The sequence below is a fragment of the Pristis pectinata genome, chromosome 2 (genome assembly GCF_009764475.1).
Source record: "Pristis pectinata isolate sPriPec2 chromosome 2, sPriPec2.1.pri, whole genome shotgun sequence".
Lineage (NCBI taxonomy): Eukaryota > Metazoa > Chordata > Chondrichthyes > Rhinopristiformes > Pristidae > Pristis > Pristis pectinata.
Window position 1 is genome coordinate 92,409,811 of NC_067406.1, and position 13,561 is coordinate 92,423,371.

General features: G+C 42.3%; 1 protein-coding gene across 2 annotated transcripts in view; it reads left to right on the forward strand.

Annotated features, from left to right (window-relative positions):
• The first annotated feature begins 2,675 nt into the window (after positions 1-2,675).
• Positions 2,676-13,561, forward strand: part of prss12 (serine protease 12) — a 96,353-nt gene continuing 85,467 nt past the window's right edge. The window contains exon 1 of one of the 2 annotated variants that reach the window (XM_052041280.1): positions 2,676-3,007. In XM_052041280.1, the coding sequence (XP_051897240.1) occupies positions 2,677-3,007 (331 nt within the window). In that variant the 5' untranslated portion in view covers position 2,676. Of the gene's footprint in view, positions 3,008-12,441; positions 12,496-13,561 lie in introns of those variants that run through there. The other variant, XM_052041281.1, reaches the window with a different exon arrangement.

Genomic DNA, 13,561 nt, shown 5'->3' on the forward strand with positions numbered 1-13,561 from the left:
TGAAAGGCTGGAAGGTAGGTGAGTTAGACTAGAATGTTAATTCTGCACGAGAGGATGGGGAGCAAGTCTGACACCTTGAATTAAAAGGTTACACTTGTAACCTTATATCACATTCCAGGATTGTGATACCTTATGTGTAAATTGGCTGCTCTGTTTCAAATTATACAATCAAGATTATATTTTTAAGTATTTAATTGGGTGTAAAGAACTTTGGGACCTCATGAGGACATGAACAGCATTATATATAATGCAATGCTTTTTTAATAGTAAATTAAATTTGACTTCAAATAAATATTTGATTGCTGCCTTCAGACTTATATTGAAATAAAAGTAAAACCTACCAAGCTAAGAGCAACCAGTTCTTTCCCTTCAGATTCTTACTACCAACATTTCTGGCAAGAAAACCTTTGTTCACTGTGCTGAAAAAGCACTGAAAACATATATTCCCAATTGTAGCATTTGCTTTCATACATAAAGGGCCAATGAAATAAAAATTCTGAAAATCTCACTCTCCCAAATGTTGTTGAGAGTAGGTGATTGAAAATTTTGTTACTAAACTAGGTTGATGTTAAGATAAGGGCATTAATGGATATAGAGCAAGTGTGGGTATTTTTTTATTTCAAAAATAGACTTTATTCATAACTATATAGTGCAAAAACTTTTGCATCCTTAGTGTCATAATTGTCAATACATTCAGTAGTGTTAACACTTTTTTAAAAAACCATAGCACCAACGCCACTCATGTGGCCCCCTGGGTAAAATTGAGTTAAAGATGTCATACTGTCATTGTCTAACAAATGATGGAACAGGCTTGAGGAGCTGAGTAGCTTATACTTGTTCCTGTGGTCCTGTAATAAAAACTCAGTGTCTGAATTTTTCTAGACAAATCCATTTTTAAAAGTATATAGGCAATGCAATGAAGCAAGCTATTAATACTCTTTCAACTGTTATAGTTGGCTCTGAATATAAGCACTAAAGTTCATCTGGTTATTTATACTGATCAGAATGAGAGGGTAAAAGGCCAACATTTCTGCATGTATTGAGTCACAGGTCTACTGCTCCTGGCGGAAACAAAACAATAGCCTTTACCTATTAATGCTAGAAATCCTGAAACAGCTGAAGTTCAGAGGAAACTGGAGAAGTAGTGGAATCCAGAGGAGAGTTTTCATTTACGAAAAAACAGAAGCAACACCTATTACAGCAAATATCAGGAGGACCTAGGCATCAACCGGATGTCGACTCGCACATTACAAGGACGGGAATCATGATAACATGATGCGGGAACACCCAAGGAAGATGCCACCTGACCAAATATTCTCTGGGGTGGGTAGGAGCAGCTGTGGTGGGGGTAACGCTGCCACTCCCACATAACCTCCTGGACACGCATTGTAGGAGACTACGGAAACTATGTGGTATATTTTTAACAATTTATAGCACTTTGACTGTCTTTGCATGAATTGTTTATACGTTTTCAATGAACTTCTGTGCGAAATAAAATATTTAATTCTGTTAATAAAGACCCAGAAATGTAAAATGCGCTTTCTAAAGCAATTCAGCAGGATGCAGTTTTGTTCCATTCCCGGCTGTTGAGCTTGTTGGATATAGATCAGTCCCAGACCTTTAATTACCATTGTGCCGAATGCGACATGACACGACGCTCACTTGTGTCCAGTGCTGGAGTTCAGGGCTGTCCGGTTTGCTTAGTAATGTGTGTGTTTGATTGAAGTGTGTTTTGAAGAGCAGAGGGAGGAAAAAGACCCCTTTGAACACTGACAACAAAGAGGGCTTGAAAGAAGTGGACCAGGGGCTTTTGTCCGTTTGTAGATTTCATTGTTTTATGAGACTTGTAAAGTGTTAACTGCCCCTAAAATGCTGTTTGAGTTGGAAATGAGCCTGGGGAGCGAGATTTTCAACCGATAAATGAGGGCAGGGTTGTTTTAGCCCGGTTCTGCCGCGGATACTACATCCACATTTAACTTTGGCAAGTTAACCGGGAGAGAGACCAGGATCCAGCAATATCCGTGAGCTCTCAGATTTAAACCCATTCTACGGGAATAGTTTCCTACCAGTTTCTATTAGAGGGATATGGGCATTCTGTAGGTAGGAGGGAATAGCTATGTCGGCACAACATTGTGGGCCGAAGGGCCTGTTCTATGCTGTACTGTTCTATGTTCTATGTACACTAGCAACTCGCAATTCGCCCGGATCAGGGATCTCTTTTATTCTTTCCCAGTTTCAACAGGCTTGTAATTCTGACAGGACACTGGTGCCAAATATTCGCCAGGTTCCAGTCCAGAGTGAAACTTGGTACATCTTGCAAATAAACCTCACGCTTTCTTCAAGTGTCCGACGGAAGGTGTGAACGAGGTCTCGGTACCAACCAACCCTAGCCCTGCCTGCCCAGCATCTCACAGTTCAGCGTGGGACTGGGGAAAGTTCACACTAGATGCAAGAACAACGTCCTCCCCTGCACGGCTGCCGGCTGTCCTATGTTTGAAGACACAAGCAGCCAGCGTTAAAAGCTGACACCCCCCGGTGTTTGGCTGGGTTTCCCTCTTGCATCCGTTTTATCCCTTCCCACACCGCGCACACACACACACCTAACGGGGTTCAATAGTGGTGCATGTGGGACTGATCGCTCCGCTGGCCGATGCAGATGGATGCAGAGCGATCGCCATGAGGACCACAGGCAGCTTTCTTGCTGCCGCTGCGCTGCTTTGCAGCGCTGGAGTCTGGTGCTTTGGCACAGCGGGTCACAGCAGCCTCCCGGGTGACTGCCTGCACAGCCCGGCCGCCCCGGCTTCCTCGCAGCGGTCACTCGGGATCACCGAGTCCGGCCACAGGTGCCTGGAGTGGAGCGCCATCCCCAGTTTCGTCGAGAGGTTCCCGAACAAAGGTCTGGGAGACCACAACTTCTGTCGCAACCCCGATGGGAGGCTCAAGCCCTGGTGCTTTATCAGGAATCGCCGTGGAAGGATCGACTGGGCTTATTGCGGCTGCAGGCAGGGTGCGTACTAACACTGGACTTGCTGCTCATGTATCCAGACAAGGTATCAGACAGTGGAAAGCTCACCGAGACGTGTGGTGCTAGCACTGAGATGTAAACGCTCTTTTCAATGATATTCTCGGCTGTGTGCCGCTAGATTCGGATACGGATTAGTTTATTGTCATATTCACCAGGGTGCAATGAAATTCCTTGCTCGCGTTAAGCTTAAGGTGTACACAGTGTACATGTTTAGTACTTTATAATTAATTCCTGTGTACATCGTTAATACTTTATAATTAATTCTTAGTCATTATTGACAGCACCATAGGAGAGGGAGGCAGGTTCAGATGTTTCATATTTAATTGGAAACTAATACTTCACGGCAATAACTGTCGTACAGTAAAAAAAAGTGATAATGGAATACCCTTACCACTGCCGATTATAACCCAGCAGTAAAAAAGGGTCTCAGCTGACTCAGAAAAAATATACTTTCATATGGATAAATATTTGGTCTTTAGTTAATAAGGAAGTGCTGGCGTGCGGCACAAATAGGGACATGACTTTCAGCAAGATTTGTCAACTAGAGGATCCGCAGTTTGGGATTGCAAAGTTAATTCTCGGAAAAGTGTTCCTCAACACTTGTCACCATGGAAACAGTTGAAGCCTTCTGAAAATATATTTTTTTCCGATGAGATGCTGATTGAGCAACTTCTTGTCGGTGGTTATCCCAGTAAATGAAATGATTGCCAGTTAGAACTGTCTCCATCTTGAATGCGTTATGGCATTATATAATATGAACGATATTTATAAACGAAACTAAGGCTGCCTTTACAGAACCAGAGAGAGAAGTCCTTTTTGAAGCAGCATTAGGTTGTCCAAATGGAATGCGTGTTTGGCAGGAGCTCATCTGCACCATTTGCAAATGTTATTGGAACATGTATATTCTTTCCGAGCAGTTCTTTGATGCCATAGCCTGGAGCTGGTGATCTGATTTCATTTCGTCCAATAGCGCCAGCTATGTTGGGTTTCTTATTTTCATAAATGTGCGAAAACGAAATGAGCATTTCATTTCGACAGAGGTACAATTAAATTTTCCTTATGTTCAGAAACAATTAAAAATCCTCTTGTTTTCTCACATGCCTTTCTTCCATCATGTGGCTCCCCATCATCTGTTCTTGTAACGTCCCACGGGCATATCAAAGGACAATCGTCGATGCTGTTAAGCAGCAAGACTTCAGGATACTGTCTTGTGACCATGTCCTGTCCCTCCTTATTTAACCATATCAGCATCCTGGTCTAATTGTCCGTGGTGTTTTTTTATCTAGCATCTCTTCAAACACAATCTTTGCTCTTTACTCTTGTAATTCCCACATTACAATAACTCTCTGAATAAATAATTTTCCCCTAAATTCCATATTGGATAAATTGGTTACCATCTTATGGTTACACCTGTAGTTTTAATCTCTCCCAAAAGGGAAACATCTATGTCTGCATGTCAGACCCTTTCATGATCTTAAGTACTTCTCTCAGTCTGCTGCTCAGTCTCCCTACTAGAACCCTTTTGACATTTATAGCTTCTCAATTCTGGATCACTCTTCTCTTGTATAGCCTTTTGTTTTAACAATTTGAAGACCAAAACTGTACTTTAAGTATTTGAGATTCTATACAGAAATTCTCTGCTTCTAGGGTCATAGAGTCACACAGCACGGAAACAGGCCCTTCGGCCCAACCAGTCCATGCGGGCCACTGTGCCCACCCAGCTAGCCCTAATTTCCTGCAGTCGGCCCATATCCCTCTTAGCCCTGCCCCTGCATGTACCTATCCAAGTGCTTCTTAAATGACACTATTGTACCTGCCTCAACCACTTCCTCTGGCAGCTCGTTCCATATACTCACCACCCTCTGTGTGGAAAAGTTGCCCCTCGGGTCCCTTTTAAATCTTTCCCTTCTCATCCTAAATCTATGCCCCCTAGTTTTGGACTCCCCTACCCTGGGGAAAAGACTGTTACTATCCACCTTATCTATGCCCTTCATGATTTTATAAGATCACCCCTCATTTTCCTACGATCCAAGGTATAAAGTACTAGCCTGGTCAACCTCTCCCTATAACTCAGGCCCTCCAGTTCTGGCAACATCCTTGTAAATCTTTTCTGCACTCTTTCCAGTTTAACCATGTCTTTCCTATAGCAGGGTGACCAAAGCTGTACACAGTACTCCAAGTGTGTCCTCACCAACGACTTACACAACTGCGACATAATGTCCCAACTCCTACACTCAAAGCCCTGACTGATGAAGGCCAGCATGCTAAATGCCTTTTTCACCACCCTGTCTACCTGTGATGCCGCTTTCAATGAACTATGCACTTGTACTCCTACGTCCCTCTCTTCCATTACACTCCCTAGTGCCCTACCTTATCAGAGAAAAAGTCCTACGCTGGTTTGACTTCCCAAAATGCATCACCTCACACTTACCTGTATTGATATCCATTTGCCACTCCTCGGCCCACATCCCTAACTGATCAAGATCCCCCTGTAATCTACAATAACCTTCATCACTATCAACAACAACACCTAATTTTGTGACATCTGCACACTTACTGGTCAAGCTTTGTGCATTCACATCCAAATCATTTATATAAATAATGAATAACAAGGGTCCCAACACCTACCCTTGTGGCACACCACTAGTCACTGGCCCTCCATTCTGAGAAACAACCTTCAAGCATCACCCTCTGTTTTCTACCTCTGAGTCAATTTTGAATCCACCGAACTAGTTCTCCCTGAATTCCATGGGACCTAACTTTCCAGACCAGCCTACCATGCAGGACCTCATCGAAGGCCTTACTAAAGTCCAAATAGACAACATCCCCTGCCCTACCCTCATCTACCCTTTTGGTTACCTCTTCAAAAAACTCAAAAGCTTCGTCAAGCACGACTTTCCACGCACAAAGCCACACCAACTCTTCCTAATTAGACTCTGTCAATCCAAATGCTGGTAGATCCTTTCCCTCAGAATTCTCTCCAGTAACTTCCTCACTACTGATGTCAGACTGAGTGGCCTGTAGTTCTCTGGCTGGTCCTTGTTACTTTTCTTAAACAACGGAACAACATTAGCCACCTTCCAGTCTTCAGGAACCTCATCAGTGGTTAACGATGAAGGAAAAATCTCCACAAGGGCCTCCACAATTTCTCCTCTAGCCTCCCAGAAAGCCCAAGGATGCACTTGGTCAGGGCCTGGGAATTTATCCACCTTAATGCACTGTAAGGCTGCAAATACCTCCTCCTTAGTGATATGAATGTTCTCCAAAATATCGACACTAGTTTCCCTTATCTCTTGAGCAACCTTGATTTTCTCCTCAGTGAACACTTAGGAGAAATATTCATTAAAAATCCCACCCATCCACTGCTGCTCGAGAAATAGGCAGCCCTGCTGATCTCTAAGGGAACCTACTCTCTCCTTGGCCACCCTTTTACTCTTAGTGTAGTTATAGAATCTCTTGGGATTTTCCTTAACCTTGCCTGCCAGATCCATCTCATACCCACTCTTTGCCCTCCTGATTTCCCTCTTAAGACTATTTCTAATCTCTATATAGACATCAAAGGATTCACTCATCCCCGACCTCTTAAATACAATGTGTGCTTCCTTTTTCTCAATATCTCTCATCAGCCAGGGTTCCCTGAACTTGCCAGGTTTACCCTTCACCCTAATGCGAACATGCTGCTTCCAGACTCTTAAAAGTCTCCCACTTGCCATTCGTTCCTTTCTCTTTAAACAAGCTCACTCAATTGACCTCTGTTAGATCCTGCCTAATTCCCCCAAAATTAGCCTTGCTCCAGTTTAGGACCCTAACCCGTGGACCTGTCCTATCCTTTTCCATCACTGTCTTAAAACTAATAGAATATGGTCAGTGGAGCCAAAGTGCTCCCTGACTGTCACTTCAGTTACCTGTCCTACCTCATTCCCTAAGAGGAGGTCCAGTATTGCACCCTCCTGAGTAGAGGGTCAGGAAACATTGACTCAGGAAACGTTCCTGGACACATTTCATGAATTCCACCCCATCCAGGCCCTTAACACTCTGGGTAGTCCAGTCAATACCAGGGAAATTAAAATCTTCCACTGATACAACCCTATTATTCATACAACTCTGGGGAATTTCTCTACACACCTGCTCAAGTTCCAGCTGACTATTGGTGGGGTCTATAATACAGCCCCACTAGAGTGACCCTCCCCTTCTTGTTTCCAAGTTCTACCCATATGGCCTCACTGGACAATCCCCCAAGAATGTTATCTCTAAGCACTGCTGCTATGTTCTCCCTTATCAAAAAGGCAACACCTCACTTAACTGTACCTCTGTCACACCTGTAGCGTCTGTATCCTGAAACACTGAGCTGCCTGTCCTACCCTTCTCTCACTCATGTTTCTGTTATGATTATAACATCCCAGTTCCCAGAGCCAATCCACCCTCTATGAGTTTGTCTGCCTTACCAGTTAAACCTTGTGCATTGAAATAAATGCAGTTTAACTGGGTATGGCTTTCCCTGCTTTTACTGTTCCACGACTTACCTGATTACTAAACTTGCTCTCGCTGGCTACTGATTTATCCCATGACTTGCTCCTGCTCAGTGTCCCATCTCCCTGCCAATTTTCAATTCTATCCCATTACTTTGATGATTGGTTTTCTTCTTTTTTTAAGTGGGAATATTAAGTTGTGTTGTTACTTTATAGTGATTTGTGCATTTGGGCTTCAAGATTGCTTAGCTTCTCGACCACATATAGGCTCTTGTAAAACATTTTAGCTCCTCAATACAGATGGGTTTGGGTCAAACAGAAAGTTGAAATGTTAAAAGTTTGATCTCAGAACCTAATTTTCCTTAATCCTTGTTAATCCCGGTTCAACAAAGGCAAAACAAAGAACTGGTGACCTATCAGTTTTCAGGAGATGGGTCAATTGTTGGAAGTATTAAGACTGTTTAGTACTTTTGCAGTATTTCTAATTTTAACCCATATTGCTTGGGTTTCCTGGACCTTTGGAAATCTACCAAGTGATAGGAGGTGTAATGGTCCACCAGTTAAGTGCCTTTGCAGCATTGCTATGGCCAAGAAGAACAGGATTGTTTAGTCCAAGTTCAACAGTGTTACCTATTAATAGACCCTCACTTCCATGAATTCCACAATCACCTCCATCATCAACTCTTGCTCTGAGATCTCCAACCCATCCACTGTAAGAATTTCCTTAATCCCCAGAATTGATTTACTCTGAATTTATGATGAATATTTTCTTCTTAATTAATCAAGCATTTGGCATCATGGAAAAATAAACAGCATATAATGCCCAGCTCTAACTGTTCAAGGGAAGGTTCATCTGGTGAAGGTACACCTATTGAGTCAAATGGTAGGAAACTCCAGGAATTTGTTCCAGCAGTGATGAATATATTTCTGTTAGGATGATATGTGAATTGGAGAGTAACTAGCAAGTAGTGGTGATCCCTTGCACCTAGTGCCCTTATCCTTTTGGATGGTAAAAGTCATGGATGTGGGATGTGCTTTTGAAGAAGTCTTGTTGAGTAACTGCAGTGCTTTTGTAGATAGTGCATAATGCAGCTATGATTCACCACTAGTAGAAGGAATGATTGCTTAACACGTTGAATAATGCGCCACGCAAGTGGCAAGCTTTGAGAATACGGAAGGAGCTGCACAAACCCAGGCAATTGAGGATTATTCCTTTACACTCCTTACTTGACCCTTGCAGTCATTTGAAAATCTGATGTGCTTAACCTATCAGAGAGAACCTACAGAGAGAACAAAAAACAGGCTACGTTTCTGGTCACTGATTTTTCATCAAAACTCAAGATAAAAGACCATTTCCCCAGATGCTTCCTGACGTGCTGAATATTTTCAGCATTTTCTGCTCTTATTTCAGGTTTCCAAGATTCTTAGTTTACTGAGCAACATCTGCACTATTATTCAAGGTCAGAGGTGATCAATCTTCAACAAGCACAACTATATTCTTTATGGTAGATATTATTTCAAACTATTTATGGTAGATATTACATCAAAGACCGCTCCACATTGAATAAATGTTGTAAGTTATTCGGGTCTTATGGAACAGCGCATAGTGAGTACTAGTTACTGTATGTGAATCTGTGCAATAGTGCAGAGGAAAGCTGTGATGTAGTGTTAGGAGTAAATATTAAAATATTAATGTTCAATGGAAAGCCCTGTGTCAGCCTCGGTTCATTAGTAGAACTCTAAGTCAGAAGGCTGTGGGCTCAGATTCCATTGCAATACATAAGCCCACAGACCAAGAATTTGTGCAACAAGCACAAATGGAAAACTACTTGCAAATTGCTCTTAAAACTGCAATAATTTTCAGAAGTGTTTTTTGTTCAAACATATGCATATTCATAAACATAATATTTTCAGTGAATCTGCTTGATTGAGGAATATTTTAGAATATGATATAAATGAAAAATGCTATTAATAGTTATTTTTTGTTACAGTTAAGATTTATTAATGCAGATGAAGACGAGTTAGTAAGTATTTTCCACCATCTATGTGTAAACCAACTTTAATAAGACTCAAAAAAAGAGTAGTGTTTTTTATTGTGTGATGAGATGTTGTCATCACTGGTGATGCCAGTTTTTGTTGTCCATTATTACCTGGAGCCACACATGGGCTAGATCAGGTAAGGATGGCAAATTTCCTTCCCTGTAAGATATAAGTGAATGAGATGGGTTTTTATGACAATTTCATGATTACTGCTACTGAGACTAGCTCTTGTTAATTTCCATATTTATTAAATTACTTGAATTTACTTAGTGGGATTCAAACATGTCTTTGGATCAATTGGCCATAATTCTGGCTACTTACATGAATAATTTAACCATTATATTAGGGAAGTTGGATAGACAGATGGTGGAGAAAACAATGTTGACACAAGGAGCAGAAGAGGGGTAGGTGAAAGCTTATGTGGAGCTTAAATGCCAGCATAGCTCAGATGGGCCAAGTGGCCTATTTTTTTTATTGTAGATACAACATAACTATCTAGGTATGTTGGCAATGAAAATCACCACTTTTCTTTATTTTTAAGCTGCCATGTAATGTATTATTCCATTAGGAAAGCTTTTTACCTTCCATACTTCTTTTTTCCAGCACATGGGGAAGTGATACCCATGCACTGGTTCCCAGATCGTTAAACTAAAGGGGCCAGATTGTGCTGGACCTCATGGGTACCCACCTGACTGGACCTTCCTCTCCTGGATACAAGTAGCTGGCTGAGCTTAACCCCACCCATGAGACAGAATGGGCTTCAAACTGCAAATAGGCCTCAGGCGAAGGGTCCAGAAACCATTCCCCACAAAGTCCTGAAAGACTTTGACAGCTCGTCATTGTCAAAGATTATAAAATGCTTTTTAATAGTTTTTAAATGTCACTGATGAAACATTTAAAAGCTCTTGAAATTGGATTCAAAGTTGGTTCAGAGGTAGGAAGCAGAGGGTGATGGTTGAAGTTTGTTTCTCGGAATGGAGACCGGTGATTAGTGGTGTGCCACAGGGGTTGGTGTTGGGATCCTTGTTATTCATTATTTATATAAATGATTCGGATGCAAATGCACAAGGCTTGATCAGTAAGTTCGTGGATGCCACAAAATTAGGAGGTGTTGATAGTGAAGAAGGTTATCATAGATTACAGGGGGATCTTGATCAGTCAGGGAAGTTTGCCAAGGAGTGGCAAATGGATTTCAATACAGATAAGTATGAGTTGATGCATTTTGGAAAGTCAAACCAGTGTAGGACTTACACTATGAATGGTTGGGCACTAGGGAGTGTAGTGGAAGAGAGGGACCTAGGAGTACAAGTGCCTAGTTCGTTGAAAGCAGCATCACAAGAAGACAGGGTGGTGAAAAAGGCCCTTAGCGTTGCGGGTCTTTATCAGTCAGGTCATTGAGTTGCAGTTTTTTTTCAGTTTTATTTACAGCGTGGTAACAGGCCCTTCCGGCCCAATGAGTCCGCGCCGCCCATTTTATACCCAAATAAACCTACCCGTACGTCTTTTGGAATGTGGGAGGAAACCGGAGCACCCAGAGGAAACCCACACACATACGGGAGAACGTACAAACTCCTTACAGACAGTGACGGGAATCGAACCCCGATCGCTGGCGCTGTAATAGTGTCGCGCTGACCGCTATGCTACCATGCCACCCCTCTACGCTACTGTGCCGCGTGTATAAGTCATTGGTGGGGCCACACTTGGAGTACTATGTATAGTTTTGGTCACCCTGTTATAGGAAAGATGTGGCTAAACTGGAAAAAGTGCAGATAAGATTTACAAGGATGTTGCCAGGACTGGAGGGCCTCAGTTACAGGGAGAGGTTGGCCAGGCTATGTCTTTATTCCTTGAAACGTAAGAGAATGAGGAGTGACCTTACAGAAATGTTTAAAATTATGAGAGGCATAGATAAGGTGGATGGTAACTGTCTTTTCCCCAGGGTAGGGGAGTCCAAAACTAGGGGGCATAGAGTTAGGGTGAGAGGGGAAAGATTTAAAAGGGACCTGAGGGGCAACTTTTTCACGCAGAGGATGGTGAGTATATGGAATGAGCTGCCAGAGGAAATGGTTGAGGCAGGGACAATAGTATCGTTTAAGAAGCACTTGAATAGGTACATGCAGGGGTGGGGCTTAGAAGGATATGGGCCAAACACAGGAAACTGGGACTAGCTAGATGAGCACCGCGGTCGGCATGGACTGGTTGGGTTGACTCTGTGACTCTAAATGGATTTAAGCATTTTGAAAAATATTTAAAACTTTTAAAAAGTAAGCTATTTAATTAATAACAGTTTTTTCCATTACTTTCATGGAAGGATAACTGGCTTTAGCAGGAAACCCATGCACAGACATAACTGCTGGAACAGAGACAGAAACATGACTAACTCATTGTTTGCTTTTCCAGTGAACTCTGCAACTGCGTAATAATATTTCTCATTCATGCTAATAATCATAGAACCGTTATATGCTGTCTTCAATTAGCTGACACTACAAATGTTGTGTTTGCCACTTGGTTACGTGATGCATCAGTTTCTCCACTATGGACCATTAGAGTACACAAATGTGAGCTCCTGTTACTGTAGTGATGAAATGGGATATAAACAACCTCTCTACCTTGGATGATGCTGGTGTTTCCACCTGGTCAGATTTCAGTTAGATAATATGTGCTGAGTTGCCTATAGTCCTGGCTTTCTGATCATTTCTGTTTGGGACCAGGACTATTCAAGTCCAGGCAAGTCATTGCATTGCACAGAAAAATGTGACCCTTTGTCTGGAACACACAAGATGTTCATAACTACCACTGCCTCCTTTTCCTCACTAGTGCTCAATCACCCAGCTGGTACTTCCTCATGCTCAGAAGTATCTACCTCTTCTGCAAAGTATGGTTGCTGAAGTGAGATGGTAATTGATGCTAAGATGCTGGATATTATTTGTGTGTAGTTAAACACCCACAGTTTCTATTCAGGTATGACTTTTGAAAATCATTGTTGTGTATCTACTTACCACAATATTCTTTCCTCAACCTGCACGTCCAATACTCCTGAACTATTCCCCATAATACAAGGAAAATTTGCATTCCTGTAGCATGTTAAACGTAGACAACCAACCTGCAGCTAAACAGAACAAATGGCAGAAAAGCTGAGTAAAATCCTCGCTGAAGATTCAACTTTAAGGATATCCATGAGACTTAGGAAGGGAATTTGGCTTAGATAGCTGAATACACAGCAATCCCTAGTAGGTCAAAGGAAATCGAGGGAGAGGGGAGTACACACAAAGATGTAGACTCAGGGGAAGACAGAGTTCTCAGGGTGTTGTTCCTCTGGAGCCAAGGAAGGTTGCTAAGTAAGTGAGTGAGAGGTGAAGACAGCTTTGTGTGGAATTTAATACAGACACAAAATGGGATCTACAATTTGTCATAATGTGTGAAGTTTACCTTAAGGCCAGTGTGGATTGAGGAATAAAAACAGAAAATACTGAAAATACTCAGTAGGTCAGGAAGTGTGTTGGAGAGAGGAACAGAGTTAATGTCTCATATCTGATGAAGAGTCATTGACCTGAACTGTAAATTCTACCTCCCTTTCCACAGATGCTGCCTGACGTTCTGAGTATTTCCAGCATTTTCTATTTTTGTTTCAGATTTCCAGCATCTGCAGTTTTGGTCTAATTTGATCAACGATCTCAGAGCATTCCCTCCACTCATAACAAATGGAGGAAAACAGGTAAGGCACAGATCTGGGTCACAGGACATGGGGAAAGGGGAGAGAACTCTGGGGAAGTGCAGCAGATGGAGGGAACTTTAGTGGAGCATTCAGTGGAGCCTGTGTATTGGGACCTGGAGAGTCAGGTGGCAGTATAGGGAAGAGTTCATGATTGGCTGCTGTTTGGAAAGGGTGTTAGGTGATCAGATGTAGGTTGAAGGCAGATGAGGGTTGTGATTTGGTTGGGAAAGTTAGGAGTTGTGAGGGGGATCCTGAGGGAAAGCCCCTAAGAGGCATACGTATTTCTTTTACTTAAAGTGGATCTACCCAAAG